The following is an 18,932-nucleotide window of genomic DNA, read 5'->3' on the forward strand; positions in this document are numbered from 1 at the left end:
CGGAAGTTGGAGTCTTTGGCCCATGGTTCTGTGGTTAGTAGTCCGGGAACTGCCTTGGTGGATTTACTCTTAGACAAGGCTTCTTCCATCAAAGTGGGGAAGCATTTATTGTCGGTCCCTATTATCAAGGCTTCGGGTAATTCTGAAAGAACCCCAACCTCACACTGTAGCCGAGTGCCTCTCTCTGTTACGATGTTTACCCTAGCTAGGGGATACGAGCGTATGTCACCGTGCACACACTTTATTCTGATGTTACGGTTCAAGAGGAACGAAGTAAACCAGTCAGGGAACTCTTTTTCACTACAGAGTGGCGACAACCTGAATCTAACAGGGCCCTGATAGGGCGGTCATCAAGGAGGACACTTACGTAGTAGGCCGGTCTGGTTTCCTGGGCATAGAGGATGGCACGAGGAGCATATCCGACCTCCATCGGTTCTTCTTCTTTCTCTTTTCTTTTTCTACAAAGTCTTGCGATATGACCCCATTCCACGCATTCGTAGCATTGAGGTCCTGTCATAACCGGGGGGTCAGGTCTTAATGGTCTGGGTTTCATAGGAGGAGGAAGAGGATCAGGAGAGCCCTTGACAGGTTTCTTTTAATTTCTTGTGAAGACTTTATTGGCGATAGGCTTCTCGCCATCCCTAACCGCTGGACGCGTTTGGGCTCTGGCATACGAATTAGCCATCTCTATGGCATGTTCAAGGGTCAGACCTGCGTGTTGCCTGAGCTATCTTTGTGTACCATAGGGCAGTGCTTCAAGAAACTGCTCTAAATAGATCTTGTTCATTACCTCATCCAGGTTGCCGTCTTGTGGTTTCAACCAACGGTCAGCAGCTTCTTTCATTTTATAAAAGAGTGTTTTAGGTGTGTCATTGGCAAGTCCTCTCTCTTGTCTAAACCTTATTCTGTGACTTTCGTCGTCGACCCCGAGTCTGTCCAATACTATTTGTTTCACGTGGTCGAATGCAGCGGTGCCGTCCTTGTTAGCGAGTTGATAAGCTGCCTGTGCTTCACCTGTTAACAGGGGCGCTAAGTAAAAGGGCCACCTTTCGCCTGGCCAGGCACTAGCACGGGCTGCCCTCTCGAAGTTCAGAAAAAATGAGACCGGGTTGTCTCCTGCTACGTATTTCTGTAGGGGAAATACTGCTCCTGGAGGTGCGCCCGCTCTTTGCTGCCCTAGAAGAGTGAGGAGCTGGGTCTGTCCTTCTGTAAGCTTTGAGATGTGGTCCGCTTGCTGTTGAATGGCGTCGGTGAACGTGGCCATGTCATTGTCTGCCTGTTCACTAGACTGTCCAACGGCCCATTCAAGCTTGGCCTGTCCTTCTGACATCTAACTGATAACTCCTATCTGGCTCGCCACTTGTAACCTTTTGGTACAAGGATGGACATGCCAAGGCTATGTTATGGGCAAGGTTTGTTTATTAATAGCACAACTGTCCATTCAATAAAGAAAAAGGGGCACGCAGTGTCTATCCTGGGGGCTGTCCTGGGGGGCTTCGGTCTCCGCCGTGGCTCTCTCCCTGGATTCCGTCTTCCAGCTCTCCCACCGTAAAGCTCAAAAGAAAACAAACGTGGCTGTTACTACACAGCACTTAGAAGCACTTGATATGTGAGGGGGAGTGAGGGAGGACGTTTTGTGACTTGCACAGACACCACCACCAATACTCAAGACACCCGAGAGTGCAGTGCAATCAGATGCCTCACACTGTCTATCGGCTCCCTCCAACCCGGTCCCTCCCCGCTTGAAGCTGAACAAGGTACGCAAATGGTTACGCACCTGAGGTAGCCACGCGTCCTGCGCGTGGCTGGGCGGTATCGTTGGCCTCCTTTCTTTCCCGGGTCGTCTTCTCCTCGCTGCTGTTCTCGCACGGGGGTGACCTCCTGCTCCGCCGTGTCGTCGTGGCTCCTCCGGACTTCCTTTCGGCGTAATCGCTGCAATTCTCTGATCCTCTTGCTGGATATCGTTCGCGGAAGCCTCGTTCTCCGGGTTCTCCCCTGCTCCTCTTCTTCCTCCGAACGTGGCGGCAATCTCCCCGAACACCAGCGAGACGGCTTCTTCCGTGTCCGCCTTTCTGTGTCCCGAAGCCGCTCCTGATTGGAGCACAGGATTCCCCGTCATAGAGGCGGGGCAGGTCGCCTCGTAGGCGAAGCAGGAATTAAAGGGGCCAGTCCAGTCCTGTAGGGAAGAGGAAAAGTCCGTTACAGGACTGCAGTCCTCGACCCTCTGACAGGCTTAATGGTTTTTTGGGGTGCCTGGCTGATTTACGGGTGTACATATTTTTTGTCTGATGCTCACCTTGGTAGCCCAGACCACTGCAGGGGTATGCTGATGCCCTGTTGAAATTTGTTACCACCCTTCCATGGTTATGGTATTGTAGAACATGGGCGCTATTACATGCTTATGAGTCTTGTTAATGTTGTTAGGAGAGAAAAGAGGGTAGAGGAAAGAAAGGTCTTACCCTAGCTTGTACATATAAACGTACCTGATGCTATACCAGCTATATATCTAATATATATATTTTGATGTAGAAGCCCACATATGTGTGCGCTTATCCTTTCCTTAAGAAGAATACTCCACCCATGTGGTCTATCCAAATGTTGACTTGTACAGGAGAAGTTGTCCTGGGCGTAGTTTGGTCACTGGGTTCAAGGAAGGTGACGGCCCTTTAAGTGTATTGTGCACAGTGGGCCTTTTGGCTAACTACTTGCGAATGGTCTCCTAATTTTTATTAGGCTATTGCCTGGTGTTTTTTGGTATTTAGCTACCTTGTGATTACGTGCAAGGGAGAAATACCATAACATTTGACTGTGCTGTGTGCAGACCATGTGTAGTTTCTATCATGTAGGCAGGAAGCCTGAAGAACTGCACCCTGCTTTGTGTTCATTCTGTCCTTATGGATGGTAATGGTAGTTGTAACGGGAACAAGCCCTGCATAGGTGTGTGTTGCGTTTGCCCTTATACCTTGTGATGAGTAGGAGGCCCCCTCTGGTGGGCCACATGTGGGGTATGTGTTCCTACATAATCCCAGCCAACCTGCTTTACTATATGGTAGGCATATGCAATGATTGAGGTATTGCTTTGATTGTGTTTGTGTTACTGTGTATAGGTGCAGCACGTGGTGGTAGGGTGTGCACCCCCCACTGTGGTTGGCGAATTTTATGGTTGCAGTGAACCGCAGTTGGCCGGCCATATGGGATACCTTTGTAAGTCTCGGTGAACTCCATTGAAGAGCCCACGGCTTCTTTACGGTGTTTAGAAAGGCCTCTGTGAACCTCAGTTGCCGGCTTTCTGATTGGAATCGGTGGCTAACTCCCCTTGAAGAACTGCCGGCTCCCTTATGGTGTGAAGGAGAAGACTTCACCCTTTGGGCTCGCCACGCCCATAGTGTTTGTGAGGTGTGTGTGGTTGTGGTAAGCCCACCCCTCATGACGATCAGCCCATTTAGTGAAGCTGAATCAGCTTTGTTATTGAAGCAAACATAATTTGTGCTGCAAGTACATATTGCATTGGTGAAAGAAATGCTGTGTAGTGTGCGTAGATATGTACCTGTATGTTGGGGTTTGTAGTCTTGCTGAGTGAGACTCAATTACCCCTTAGAAGTAACAGTGCATTTAGAGTATGCATAGTGTCATCAAAGCCTATAAATCTACGTTAAAGGCAACACAAACAGCTTTCTACGAGAGAAAATCATTGCATCCCCCAATTCATCAAAGGAGATTTTCAGAATTGTCAAAACTCTGTTGAAACCCCATGACCCCCCTCTTGCCCCAAATGCATCCTGGTCCCGCAGTGAAGAACTTGCACTCTTCTTCCACACTAAAATTCAGAAAATTCTCCTGGGTCTCCCACCGATCACCTCCCCCGAATCACTTCCGTTACCTAAACCTCTCTCACAAGGTACTTCTCCCGAACTCTCTTCTTTTACCCCGCACACTGAGGAATGGTTACCCCCCTCCTCCTCAATTCAATTGTAAGTGGTTCCCTCCTTGACCCTGTTCTTATTAACATCTTGAAATTAGCCCTGCCTACTATTGCGACTCCAGTCATCAATCTGATCAACACCTCGATTGAAGCAGGCACAGTCCCACGGGACTGGAAAATGGCCATGGTCAAACCACTGTTAAAAAAAAAACAACCTTGACCCTGCAGACCTATCCAACTACCACCCCATCTCCCTTCACCCGGGCATTAGTAAATTGGCAGAAAAATTTGTAAACCAACAACTGTCCTCCTCATTCTTGGAAGCCTCTAATCTACTCCATCTCTCTCAAACAGGCTTCCGCCCGGGTCAAGGGACGGCACTTCTTAAGGTGGTGGAAGAGTCTAGGAGGATCCTGGACACAGGTGGCAATGTGGCCATCATCCTCTTAGACCTCAGTGCCGCTTTTGATACGGTAAACCACCGTATCCTTCTAGCCCGCTTAAACAGAAGTGGAGTCTCGGGAAAAGCCCTTTCTTGGCTTGAATCCTTTCTTCGTGAGAGGTATTTTAAGGTATTTGAAGGGGACTGCCACTCATCGCCGTTACCCTTGCAGTGTGGGTTCCACAGGGCCCCACACTTTTTAATGTGTATATGTCCCCCTTAGCCGAGATAGTGGCCCCCTATGGAATTGAATTAATCAGCTATGCTGATGATACTCAGCTCTTGGTCTCTCTGAATCAGGCTGATTTGTCCCACACAAGTTTGAGTGACTGCCTCGGGGAGGTATCAAATTGGATGGGCCAGTCTCAGCTCAAACTCAATAACCAGAAGACTGAACTGATGTTATTGGGCAAGAAGGCATCATTCAACTCCCCCACGCTATGGCCCCCTTCTATGGGTGCTGGTCCTACCCCAAGAAGCGTGATTAAGAGTTTAGGATTCTGGTTAGATGATGATCTTTCATTTAAAGTACAAGCTAAGAAAACTGCGGCCACTTGCTTCGGCTTGCTAAAATCCATACGTAAAATCCTTCCACAACTTCCCGATAGAGCCAAAAAAATTCTGGTCCAAGCCATGATTTTATCGAGGCTTGACTACAGTAACACGCTCTATCTGGGAGCCCCGGTCTCTGTGATCCAGAAACTCCAGGTAGTCCAAAATTCAGCAGCTAGATTGCTGACGAGCACTAAACATCGCTCCTCAGCTAAGCCAGCGCTAAGATCAATTCATTGGCTACCGATAAAGGAAGGTGTATACTTCAAAGCCCTCTGTATTGCCCATAACAATCTGCAAGGCAAAGGCCCCCGATCCTTACCAATCTGATCAAACCATACAAAATGACCAGAAATCTCCGCTCAAACGATCTTAACCTGGCACAAGTCAACAGAATCAACAAGGCTCGTACAGGTGGCCGTCTCTTCTCCTATAACACTTCAAAGTTATGGAACTCTCTGCCCTCCTACTTCGTCAGGAACCCAATCATCTTTCATTTCGTAAGAAAATAAAAACTTGGCTCTTCCCTGGAATCTAACGAATAATTGATCCCTGTTTCACCTTCAGTCCCTCTTTGTTGCAGCTTCAAGCGCTGGGATGCCTCCGGGTAGCCATGCGCTATAAAAGAGCTATTTTCATTTCATTTCATTTCATTCATATGTGCAGCACCGTCTGTTTTAGGCCTTATGTATGTTGTATATTTTACACTGGCCGCAGTGAACCACCCATAGTGTGTATGAGAGGATTGTTGTTGTGGTATGCTCCAGCATCTCGTGCGATCAGTCCCCTTAGTGAAGCCGATTCGTCATTGATATTATCGCCAACTTAATGTCGTGTTGCAAGTACATGTTGCGGTGGGGTAATGCTGTCTAGCGTTTGAAAGCTATGCACTTGACTTCTGGGGTTTGTAGTCTGTTGTGCGAGTCTTAATTCCCCATTATAACTATGCCTGTTGTGCTTAGAGACTGTGCATAGTGTTTATGTGACACACCCCAGTTTAAAACATGGTTGTGCCGCCAGCTAGTGGTGAATAGAGGAGGGAGTAGGTATGTGTTTCAAATGCCTTGTGTGACAGTGTCTTCCTTAATTTTTTCTAAGGTCGTGTCTACATCAGGACCAAATAGAAAGTCAGGCTGATTGAGTAAAGTTGTTTGGATCTCTGGCTTAAAACCATAGATGCGTAGCCAGGCATGCCTTCTAAGCATCACACTTGTGTTGATGGCCCTAGCTGCTGTGTCTGCTGCATCTAGCGCACATTTAATGGATGCATTTGAAATCAGCTTCCCCTCCTGTATCAGCATTTCTGCTCTCTCCTTATAAGCATCAGGCAGGTGTTGTGGTAGCTGCTCTAACGTGTCGTAATGAGCCCTATCATATCTGGCCAATAGGGCCTGTGTATTGGAGATTCTCCAAATATTTGCTGCTTGAGCCGCTACTCGTTTGCCAGAAGCTTCCAAGATTTTGGATTCTTTGTCCGGAGGAGGAGCATCACCACTTGTTTGAGAGTTCGCTCTCTTACGAGCATTAGCCACCACTAGGGAGTCCAATGGGAGCTGGCCCTTGATGTATGTAGGGTCTACAGGCGCAGGCCGGTATTTCCTTTCAATCCTTGAATTCACAACTCTTGCCCTTGTGGTCTCCTTGAAAATGTCACCAGCGTGTTTAAGGACACCCTTTAGCATAGGCAATGTCTTAACTGATCTTTCTGAAGTTGAGAAAGTATCAAACAAAAAGTCTTCCTCCACCGGGTCAGCGTGCATTTCCACGTCATGGTTATTGGCTGCCCTTTCAATCAATGTGTTAAACACAGCAGTATCTTCAGTAGGAGAGATTTTGACTGTATAGGACTGAGTGTCAGGCGTGGTGTGTGGCTCACCAGGGTCAACAGGGTCAGTCCAGGGTTGAGGCTCCTCTTGATCTGTGTCAATAGGATAATTAAATTCTTCCTCATTGTATCCCTCCCCCACATCCTCATTGGAACGTGTGGGAGAATAGGTGTATTCTTGTCCATAGGACCCCACAGGTTCAAAAAGAACAGGTGAGGTGGCAGAGTCCCTTTTCTTTTTGAGTGGGATCCTGTATGACTCCATAGGATTTTCTGGAATGATCTTTCTTTTGTAAATAGTGAGTCTGCCAGAATCCGAGTCGATGAATAGTTTTGACTGATTATCATAGGAGGGCGCTTGGAACACAACGTCGTCTTCTATGGGCGGATTTCTTGAGACTACCGACACCTTTTTGGCCGTGTCGGTGCTTTTTTGTGGCTCGAACGCCTTGGGTCGTGCGGTCGGGGGCAGTCCGTACTTAATTGGTGGCGTAAGCATCGGAGACGGACCGACCTTCTTCGAGGGTGGGGCTGTCTTCGACCCGACCGACTTAGTCTTCTCACTAGTTTGTTTGTGGCCTTGCGTCGACTGAAGCTCTTGGTGCGCAGCAGGCACGCTCTTCTGCTTCGACTTGACATGCTCTTTCGGGTCGATTTTAGTCTTCGACTCGAAGGCCTTGACCACCAGCGGCTTGGAGGCTGGAAGCTTCGGATCAAGTGTCTTCTGAGCCTTGAGTCCTTTGTTAGTGTCGCCATCTTTGGACGTCGACTGCGTCAGTGCGACGTGCTTGACCTTAGATCCAGGCTTCGACGCCCCGATCTTCGGGCCGACGCCCCCTTGTGACCCCGAAGGGTTGATGACACTCTTCGATTTGATTGGATCCGATGAATCCGAAGCCGTCGATCCAAAGACCGTCTTTAGCAGTTTCGGTTTCGATTTAGCATCTGTTGGTTTCGGTTTCGATTTCACCGCTGATTGTGGTTGATCGACCGATGGCTCCTTAGAAATATTCTTAGCCGGGCCTTGACGCGGGGCTATAGAATGTGGAGTAAGATCTTGGCTAAGGCCTTCCGGCGATGCCCCGACCTGAGCCCTTGATGGTACAGTGTCAGTATTGGGCCCCGCGACTGCGGTTGGGCCTTGCTCATCACTCGAGTCGTCATCGACGGCTCCGATGGCCTCTGCGTCGTCACCTACCTGGACGACGTCTTCATCATGGACGTAGTCTTCTTCTTCGTCCTCATCGTAGTTAGAGTTCTGCTCCGACGCAGGATCCGACTGTTGTTCAGGATCCTCTTCATCGACGCCCTCATCGTCATCAGCCTTGAAGATGTTCTCCGGGTTGGGTGCCGTTTTCTGTGCCGACTGTCTTGCGGCGCGTCGAAGCCGAAGTGTCTTCTTTGACCTGAACCGAGAACAGGCCTTGCAGCTGGCCTCGTCGTGGTCCGTGGATAGGCATTTATTGCACACTGGGTGCACATCGATGTGAGGGTATTTGGAGTTGCAAACGGGGCATCGTTTGAACGGGCTCCGTTCCATCGTCGATCGTTGATGGGGCCTTTGGTGTCGAAAAAGGCCTTCGACGTCCTGTTCGAAGAACTGGAGCAAGTACGTGGCACCGAACGAAAGACAATACCGATGCCCCGAAGGCCTTTTGGCCTTGTGAAAAAGTGTTTTATATCGATTCCGAACTTGAGTCAAGAAAGTACATCCGAACCCAATGGCGGAAAAAAACAATCTGAGGATGGAGAGGATGCCCATGCGCACTGTAGTCCAGGGGAGGAGCCACCTATCTCGTGATACTTCGAAGACTCTTCCAAGACAACAATGTGCAATGATCCGGACCCAACACTAGGCGGCGATCTATGCACAGATATGAATTCAGCAGCCCACATGCCTCGAACATTCGTTTCCAAACTGGAGCGCAGGAAACACATCCGAGCCCGATGGCGGAAAAAAACATCTGGGGATGGAGCCGATGCCCATGCCCAATGTGGTCCAAAGGAGGAGTCACCTATCTCGTGACTTCCTAAGAACATTTCAGGACAACAACAAACTGCAAACATCCGGGCCCAACACTAGGTGGCGATCTATGCACAGTGTGCAATCTGCAGCTCATATGCCTCAAACGTATTGTTTTCATGGCTATACATGGAAACGGTCCTGTGTCACTGCAATGTAGATTCAAATGATATAGTCCTTCAAGACATCTTCAATCAAGCACTGCAAACCTCGCCTGCACTCACATGTACCAAAGATCTAGACAAGGGAACAGGCGTTCTCAGTTAAAGCAGCTCAGATATGGAATGAGCCTTCGCACTCAGTGAGGGCTTCATCAGAGCTGCTGCAATTTTGAAAGTAATTCCATTGTGCTGTTGGAAGTTGGCATGTGCATCTCAGCTAGATAGTTCCTTGTATGCTAGCACCATGTTACCAGTTGTGGTGACTGCGCTTTATAAATACTATAAATAATTAATAAATAAAAAGCTATAGAGCCATTAGACTACAAAATGAGAAAGAATGGGACTATAACACTTTATAATTCACTTTTAATGGGCTTCATCTAAAATCAAAATTATATGTGGACAACTTGTTCATATACTTAAGTGATGCAGATGGTTAAGAGCTATTATTCCTCTTTTGGAAGAATAAGGCACACTTTCATGGTATGAAGAAAATCCTTCTAAATGGGAGTTAAAGCAATAGCTCAATGTATCATCCTTGGTTAAATTTAGGGTGATATGTTTAGGAGCCAGAATAGTTCACCATTGGGAAGAAATGTATTCAGCAAAGTATGAGTTTATCTTTTAGAGATAAAAACTTTAATTAACAATGGGATAGAAAGCAGTTTACCATGATAAGGTAAATAAACGCAGCAACAACCATTTTACCAAAAACAGGCTGCTTCTATAGGTACTGAACTAGATGTTCCAGAGGGTTGAAGGCTATAATTACAAACGTTTTTGGGACTTACTGATTTTCTACACAAGCGTATTAGACTCTACTCAGATTTTATGCAAAGGAGGTTGGGTCCTCTCTGATTTAAGGTTATATTATTAGGTGGAGTAGTTAGGAAGATCATTAATAACTATAAAGCAAGAAGCAGAGTCATTCTGTACGTCAGATGACACCATTATTATTCAATTCAATTTTTTTTCCCTGATATTACATTATTCAAGAAAGTAAAATTCAGGATCCTAGGAGGTTGGATAAAATCATGTAAATGCTGCCATTGTCAAATACCTCAAATTCAGAAATTAATACTTTTATGGGGTCTGGGTCTACATACTATGCACAGCGCAGACAGTGTGAGGAATGACTTTACAAAAAAAGGATTACATTTTCTGGAAGTCCTTTCTTCGTATAAGAAATTTCTATCAGTGACTGATAAGAGAGACTGCAGCATTAAAAGACTATCCCGGCTGAGCTGGCTACAGAGGCAAAACATGGAGCTGGTGTTGGGCAACAAACTGGGAAGGAAAGGGCTCTCTTTTAGAAGGTATACAATACTGTCAACGTGAGGAAAGGGACACAATCCTGGCAGACGCTGCTTACTAAGAAAGAGGCAGAACTGCTTTTAAAAAAAATCATTTTTGGTCAAGGCGGACGAATACTCCACTCATAGTGAAAGCCTTCATTTATTTTACTGTAATCTAATAACCAGGATAAAGATTAAAAGAATATGGATCTCAAAGAAACTCCCATCTCTCTCCCTAAGGAAGAAAGAGGTTATTGGCACAATGGATCTTCAGATTTTGGGCGGATCAAGGAACACTATGATTGATGAAAATGCTACTGTGGTTGGCGGACCATTTCAGAAGGAAATTTAAAGACATTACTGAATAAAGAAAATGAATCAAAAATAGCAAGTATTATTATTATTATAGGGGTTTGTAAAGCGCCTGGTGACGCCTCCCGGCGTGTCCCCGCGCTGTGGAGAAAGAGTACTTTTAGGAAGAGAGACAGAGAGCCTACATCTAAAGAGTAAATAGATGGGTTTTCAGTAGCTTTCTGAAACATGACTCATTTGTTTCTTGCCTGATGTTCATGGGGAGGGCATTCCACTTCCTAGCTGCAAGAGTGCGAAAGGACCTACCCCCCATTCTAGCCTTTTTAGAGAGCGACGTTTTAAGCAGGCTCGTTCCTTTAGATCTGAGAGATCTGTTGGGCTCGTACGGTACTGCTAGATCGGCCAGATATGAATGGGGCTTTTTGGTGGATAATCCTATGGCACCAGAGGAGAGCTTTAAAATGTATCCTCTTACTAATTGGCAACCAGTGAAGGGTGGTCAGGGAAGGTCTGGAGGGAGCTCTACGAGGAAGTCTTAGTACTAGGCGAGCTGTTGAGTTTTGCAGGACCTGTAGACGTTTAATGTTTTTTTCTGATGTGCCCAGCAGCAACACATTCCCATAATCAATTCGGGAAGTGATCAGTGCCTGTGTCATAGTACGTCTGGCATTCAGCGGGAGCAGATCCAGGGTACGATTGAGGGTTTTCATGACCCCAAAGCACTTGCCTACTGTCTTTTTGACATGGCTGTCGAAGGAGAGCTTGTTGTCTATCCAGACACCCAAGTTTTTTGCTTCCTGATTGGGGGTAGGTAGGGGACCCAGACAGGTAGGCCACCAGTCCTTCGTCCATTTAGTGTCATTTCCACCTATTATTAGAACCTCCGTTTTTGTACCATTTAATTTAAGACAGTGTTCCGTCATCCATGCAGCAAGCTTGCACATGCAGGATTTGAAATTTTCAGCCTCGGAGGAGGGGGCTTGAGACAGGGAGATAAGAAGTTGAGTATCGTCGGCGTAGGAGACAAGCTTTACGCCGAACGATTGTACCACTCCTGCCAACGGTGCCATGTACAAGTTGAACAGGGTGGGACTCAGGGCAGAGCCCTGAGGTACCCCCTGTTCTAACCCCCTGTTCTAAGTATCTAAGACAACTATTCCTTTATGGAACATATATAACTGAGATTTTCCACTACATAACTTCCAAACATATTAAATAATAAGGTAATTGTAGGAGAGTAGGGTCTGCAATCCTATGATCACCCAGATGTTTTGCTTTTGTTTCACTGGTTTACGACTTTCTCTGGCTGTGGGCCTGCTAATCAGACCCACAGCCTAGCTGTTCTCTCACTAAATTGACACGTGTACCTTAGGTGCATTATCCAATTGGTACTGGGCCACCTTATCAGACCCTGTAACTCAGGGCATAGGTGTACCCAGGGCCTACCAGGGGCTGAAGCATGTATTATGCCACCCCTGGCTGGCCATCTAAATCTGACACAACTGGCTGCACGACAGCTGGGGCAAGGTGGTGTAATCACCCTTTGCTTTAGACATAGTATACCTATATCTAACCCTAAAATGGACACAGATTCCTATCAGTCACTCCTATGGCAGGCCTTGACAATCCTGAAGGCAGAGTGCTTGGAATCGTGTGAGATGGTGCTCTGGCATGAGCTGAGCCCGTTTGCAGCTTGCGGAACCAAGTCCTAATAGCTGTTCCATGATAACACATACCATATACTCTTAAGTGCATTATAATCCTCGCGGTTAAATGCTATCTTTGGTATCGCTTTATCAAAACATGTCGAGTAAGGTGTCATACGAATTGGAATACTAACCCCTCGCCAATTCTGGCGACGGGGTTAGCATTCCACCCTTCTAGAGGGACACGACATGTATGTAACTGTGAACCCCGGTTAAAGTTAAACTAAGCCTCAGCATCACAAAATGGATGCTGCCACCACAGACACGAGTCTGACCCCCTGCAGCTGGGAGTCCTTCCAGCGAGGGGAGCTTGGACAAAGGGTTTCCTGTCAGGGGCGGTGCTAGCACCATCCAGACAGGGTTTTGTGTATCCTGGGTAGGCAGGGCTTTACAGGAAGGTGACTGCAAGTGGCACCCCAGTGCTCACTAAGCATCTGCCGGCTAGAACCAGTTCCAGGGGCACACCAGCCCCTGGCCTGGGGAAAGTCCGGCATGGGAGAGGGGTGTAACCACCCCCCTTCCTGGTCCCACCCCTAGGGCAGGACCTAGTCGCGTACCCACCCCTTTCTTTAGAATAAAGGAAGGAGCGGGGACCCTTCCAAATTAGATCATCTTTGAATCCTGAAACTACTTTCTACGAAAGGAACTCTCGACTTCTTCTCAAGATTTCTCCCTTGTGACTAAGGAGTAGTCACCCTGCATCCGCAGTCACCATCCAAGAACACTGCGGTTTGCTGCACGTCCTTCCTCCGGAATCCGACTAACCAGCACGACGAGAACCGGCTTCCCTGGCACCTCTGACCTCTACCCACATCGTCAGCTCAGCTGAGATCCGTGTGTGTGACGAGACCTCGAGGGACCGGCCATCTTCAAGACTGCACGACTCTTGCCCAGCACGACCGCCGAGGGATCCTCGAGTGGGTGCTTTGGGGTCCAAGAAGACCCAATCCTGCGCAGCTCCAGCACCGAAGTTCAGCCTCCCAGCCTCCATGAGATCTGCGTGGAGCCCTTCTGCCTGTTTGCTGCTCACCGCGTTGTCTGGCTACTAGCCCTCTGGCTTGTGGCCTTCCCGACGACGACCGACGACATCAACACCGCTGGTCTGGTTGCTCCAGACTGGCCCTAGCTCCCTTCCAAAAGAGGAGCACCCCGGACCATCCTGGTCCACTCCAGACGCCATTTTGAGTCCACCTCGTGGGCTTGAATTTGCCAAGACTTGTTGCCCCAATCCTGGGTCCAGCGACGTCGACAGCAGCAACCATCGTGGGACAGCTCGCACCTCCATCCTGGTCGCTGACAACGCCTCCTGGTCCGTGAGACTGCAGAGCCCAGCGTCGCCCACTCACCTGGTCGAGGTGACTCCATCCGGTGCCATCCTGGTGCCCATCTGATCACTGGCTAGTGATTCAGGACTTGGTCCCCTCTGCTTACAGGTGTCTTCCATCTTCGATCCAGGCTTGGATCACTTCGAACAATCTTCACTGGTCGCCTGCCAGCAACTCCTTCTTTCAGGCTCCTGGTTCGTCAACGAGGATTCCCGACGTCTTTTCAGACCTATGCAGCCGCAGCCCCTGGGCTAGGTAACTTCGGCATTTCAGTGCCCCAGCATAGCCTCACTATCCAAGGGTCCAGATCCACTTCCGTTTTCAACCTACCTTATCGGGTTCGCCCGAGAAAACTAACTTTGCTTTTACTAGCCTCCATAGACTTTGTCCCGCATCCCGCGTGAGAGTGCACACTCTGCACCCGAGTCCCCTAGGCCTCCTACTAGTAATCTGAAGGTTCAGTAACGTAGTCCTAGCGATTCCAAAGCCTATTAGTCCAGTACTTACCTGCTAGTAATTTCGCATTCCACTTCCATAGTATATGGTTTTCCGTGCCCCTCGGGCATTTGTGTAAATTGTGCAACTTAAAGTATTTTCGTAAGAGTTTTGTTGTGTGCTTAGTACCCTGTCCTCATAAAGAGTACAGGGCAGTTGTGATCTAAATAAATAAACTGTTTATTTTCATAACACTTGTGTGGTGTCCTTTCACTTGGTGTTCAAGGGGTATATGTGATGGTATAACAGCTGGCTTAACACGCCCTCTAGAGTCTAGCCTAAGGACTGCTCTTGTCCATGCTACTAGGATAGCTGGTCTATCGGTTGACTTACAACCAATCATCAATAAGGGTTGTTTGGACTGATACATAGTGATCACTAGAATAGTGAGCACTGCATATCAGGCCAACTTCTCACAGTAATACGACGGCAAGTGCCCATACGAGCTAGAACATTGGATGTCTAATTAGATTATGTGTTCGATTTTTTAAAATTTCGATAGGATTCGAAACCCTGACAGGCACAGGCCAGAGACCTGAATGATAAATGCCAATTCCTGGAAAGTAAATCTGAGAGATAAAACAAGCATTTGCAATGCAATAGGTGCATTGGGTGTGTGTGGGGGGTTGTGTGTGGGGGGTTGTGTGTGGGGGGTTGTGTGTGTGGGGTTGTGTGTGTGGGGTTGTGTGTGGGGTGTGTGTGTGTGTGTGTGTGGTTGTATGTGTGGTTGTGTGATTGTGTGTGTGGTTGTGTGTGAGATTGTGTGTGTGGTGTGGTTGCGTGTGGCTGGGTGTGCGGTTGTCCGTGTGTATAGTTGTGTGTGGCTGTGTGTGTGTGTGTGTGGCTGTGTGTGTGTGTGTGTGGTTGTGTGTGGTTGTGTGTGGTTGTGTGTGGTTGGGTGTGGTTGTGTGTGAGATCGTGTTTGAGATTGTGTGTGTGGTGTGATTGTGTGTGTTTGTGTGGTTGTAAGTGTGTGGTTGTATGTGTGTGAACGGTTAGAGAAGGATTTATGTGGAAGAGAGATCAGCACAGCAGAGGAGAACAGGGAGTTAAAGAAGGAGGCAGTGGAAGGGAACAGCAGATCAGCACAGGAGAAGAGAACAGGGAGTTGGAGAAGGGGGAGGGTGGAATAGAGCTGCAGATCAGCATGGGAGAACAGTCCAGGGAGTTAAAGGATGCGGGTGGAAGAGAGCAGCAGATGAGCACAGGAGAAGAGAAGAGAACAGGGAGTTAGAGAAGGAGGCGTGTGGAGTTGTAGGGTGGAGATGGAAGGTGTATTTGGATTTGGGGTGGAGTTGGAGGGTGTATTTGAATTTGGAGGGTGGAGTTGTAGTTGAAGGGTGGAGTTGGATTTGGAGGGTGGAGTTGGATTTGGAGGGTGGAGTTGGATGGTGGAGTTGGAGGGTGGATGAAGGGCCAGAAATATTGGGGCAGATTCATTGACTTGGTTAACAGTGTGCTTCTGAAAGGCCGATAGGGCTGGGTCAGAGTTGGTCATTCGTGAGACAGCTTATGACCACATACTCTGTGACACTTATCCCTTTGATTCTTAGCAAGCACTATGCATGGCACAACTGCACAAATCTTTTCGGGTGCCTTTTTTCCCCCAATTGGCTCGGGTCGGAGATTTTACTTCATGCTACACAGCGTGAATCTGCTTTGTGGTAGCAATGTACCAGTGAGGGTGTACTTGCATCCACAAGAAGCTAGCAAACATGCCATTGGCATGTAATTTTAATATGACTAGGTCTATTGGTGTATTCTCTAGACACTTCTAATTTAATTTTGTATGTTACTTAGACTAATGTCATTTTACATGTACATTTAAACACAAGGCAAACCAAATGCTTATGCATGTCAAAATCTTTTTGCAGCCCTGACGAAATTCCCAAGGCACGAAAGGGAATAAAACGCGTTGGCTGTGCCTGTGTATTTTAAAAGAAAATAAAGAATACATTAAAGAAAGAACAGAAGAGTCACATAATCAATGAACTTTTTGTGCTGTTGACTTTATCGAGTGCACCTCTCTATCTTTGCTAGCACAGTCAAGCGTCTGCCCGATGCCATTGGTAGACAGACTAGTGCCAGATAGGCTCGGTTGGGGGGAGACACTCACACCCCAGCACAATAACAGCACCATTTAATTCAATACTCATAGGGAAGGCAGTAGGCGGAAAGACAGGAGAAGTACACTAGGGACAAAGGAGTGGAAGGAAGAACGAAAACATTACATTTCTATTTAGTAACAACATATGAGTCTGTGGTGGAAAAGAGAGAGTCTATTTGTGAAGTCCCTTGCCAGCCCAAACACACCAGCACTATCTGTAGGTATTTTATTGCTGTCGGATTGCTGAGGGCGGAGGGGCCAAAGCGGGTAAGCTTAGTGTGATGTTTTGGAGTGAAAAGCTCCGGCATTGCGCGGAGGGGGGCGGGGAAACTCTGGCTTTGTGGAGGAGATAAGCTGTAGTGAAAACACAATGAAAAATACGTGACAATAAAAGCAGTTGTTATTGCTTTGGTGGACATCGAGCGGAAGCCACGGTGGGGAGGCAGTAGTGTTGTTAAAAAGAAAAAGAAAAAAAATCTCTACTGTCACCCAAACTGAAAAAGAAGCACAGTTGTTTTTGCTTAGTTTTGCACCAGTGCACTTTTAAAGTGATACGCTTAGAAGTTCATATGTGCCGCTTGCAATTAAAAGGGGTGCACTGCACGGTTCCCACAAAAAGGTGACGACGCCAGAGCAACAAAAAGGTAAAAGCTCGAGTAGTTGTGAAAACAGAACAAGGGCAAGAAATGGATGGCGCTCATAGGCCCTTTACGAGTACAACAACACTATTAAGCAGGCTGCACATTCCTCAAGCCGGAAGAAGTGGCCTCGGAGAACCTGTCTAACAAGGTGGGAGAGGGACCTGAATGGGGGAAGCGCGTTTACAAAGGGTACGTGAACTAGTCGTAAAGGAACACTGTATTTTAGATTTTTTAAATGTAGTGCGCGCAAAGCAAACACGAGCCCCGAACACAGACCACAGCGGGGCACCGAACTGGTGCTACCCTGCAGAGGATAGGAGGTGGTCAGTGAAAGGCCTGTTGTGTTGTACTAAGTGAATAATTGCACAATTACGGTATGATTTAAAATGCCGATGCATCATTTAAAAACAGGTTAAATACAATGGATATAAGGTATCACTCAGGTTTTTTCAGAATATTAAAACAAGGAGAAGGAGGCTGGTTTCAAGCATATTTTGTTTGAGTCTGTTGGGAAATGTCCCTTTCAGAAGAAGAAAAAAAATGCGAGACCGTTTGCATTGCAAATGCTTGTGACTATGGTTTACACACAGCTGCACATCTTAAAATCAGGCAAAACGTTTCCTGATGGCTGCATTCGTCGAAACCATACGACATAACAAACACACGGCACACTTTCGTCTTAAAGGAAGCATAAAGCCCATGCAGGCGAAACAGACCTGTAAAGGCATGATACTGTCAAGTACCGTAATGGAGGGAGAAGGAACAGGCAGCGGGCGGGCTGCGGGGACGAGGGGTACGGGGAGGGAGAAGGCAAAACAACAGGAGGGAGGGGGTAAAGAGACATCAAAGCACGTCTTACCTGCAGTGAGAGAAAGTGAGCGTGTTTACGCTATGGAGGTTACAAAAGCCGATAGCAAGTTAGGCGGCACAATAATACATTTTTAAAAAATAACGTTGCGAGATAACACAGCAATACAAAAACTTGTTTTTATTTATTTATTATTGTGCCGCCTAACTTGCGATTGGCTTTTGTAATCTTCATACCATAAACACGATCTAAGGTTACAAAGGCTGATCGCAAGTTAGGCAGCACAATAATAAATACAAAAATTGCATAGCGCACACAGAAGCTTATACGTGAACGTGACTCATGTATCTGATAACTTGCATGAGGACCTCATTAGGCATTCGCCATATTGGGATTGACCTCATAAAAAGACACACTCACTCTCCCCTGTCGCGTTCTCCCCTGCCCCCTGCCAGGTTTGTGGTTTACTTCCGAATGGATAACCATCTGGTACATAACTGTACTTTGTCCGACCACTGGAATGATGGCTCTGAAGAGTTATCTGGTGTTCCCATATAACACAGGAGACTGCTTACTAATTGAGTAGGCTTGAATACATTTTTAAGAAGTCAAATTCGAGAAGTAAGTGTGGGTGACCAGGTGGTGATGTGGAAGCGAGCACCTCTTCGGTCAAGGAGAAAAGTAAGACACCATATCTGAGGACCTCAACTTTCCTGTGCAGTGGTTTCTCTCATTGGCCAAACCAGTGCAAGTTCATACCATTGGGAGCGTGACTCTGCACAGGAAATACGTATTGTTGCAGTAATTCCCCCTTTTCTTTTTCATTTAGCCTCTTTGCATCTGCTATTTTAACTTCTAGGCAAATCCGACCTGCTAAACAGCCTCAACTTGCATGCACTGTGCCCTAAAACTGAAAATCTGTTTCGTGTTTAAATTGGCATGACTGACATTTGGGTATGTCAGCAACAGAATGTGCACAGAAATTTGGCACAGCTGCCCGAAGTGCAGATTTCAAGTTAAAGCTTGCAGGATATGTGGGAGGTGATTGCCAGGTCAAAGTAGTATGTATGGGGGCTCTTTGTAACTCCCGTAGAGGTGTAATGCCATACAATAGCCCCCCTCTACACTCCTTCCCCCACAAAACCTGTTGAGGTGCGCCGAGACTCACACACTGTACAGATATCAATAGCTTTTAGGCTGAATGCGGGAGTGTCACTCGGAGGGTGGTCCCCCTGCGCCACCCTGGCTGCAGAGGGCCGCACGCCACCGCCTCAGAGGTCTTTACAACAACAAAGCATACCTGCGTCACAGCACTCAA

General features: G+C 47.4%; 2 protein-coding genes across 2 annotated transcripts in view; both read right to left on the minus strand.

Annotated features, from left to right (window-relative positions):
* Positions 1-18,932, minus strand: part of POLDIP2 (DNA polymerase delta interacting protein 2) — a 318,221-nt gene that overhangs the window by 54,189 nt on the left and 245,100 nt on the right. The window lies entirely within an intron of this gene.
* On the minus strand, positions 5,972-8,627 carry LOC147730381 (uncharacterized). The gene has a single exon (XM_086958421.1). It carries the CDS (start codon positions 8,501-8,503, stop codon positions 5,972-5,974), a length of 2,532 nt encoding a protein of 843 aa, XP_086814547.1. The 5' UTR covers positions 8,504-8,627.

This window comes from Lissotriton vulgaris, chromosome 2_1 (genome assembly GCF_964263255.1).
Source record: "Lissotriton vulgaris chromosome 2_1, aLisVul1.2, whole genome shotgun sequence".
Lineage (NCBI taxonomy): Eukaryota > Metazoa > Chordata > Amphibia > Caudata > Salamandridae > Lissotriton > Lissotriton vulgaris.

What these genes read in the sequence shown, in the direction of transcription:
- LOC147730381 (XM_086958421.1), bottom strand. Translation starts at nt 8,503, where the DNA reads ATGGGCATCCTCTCCATCCTCAGATTGTTTTTTTCCGCCATTGGGTTC.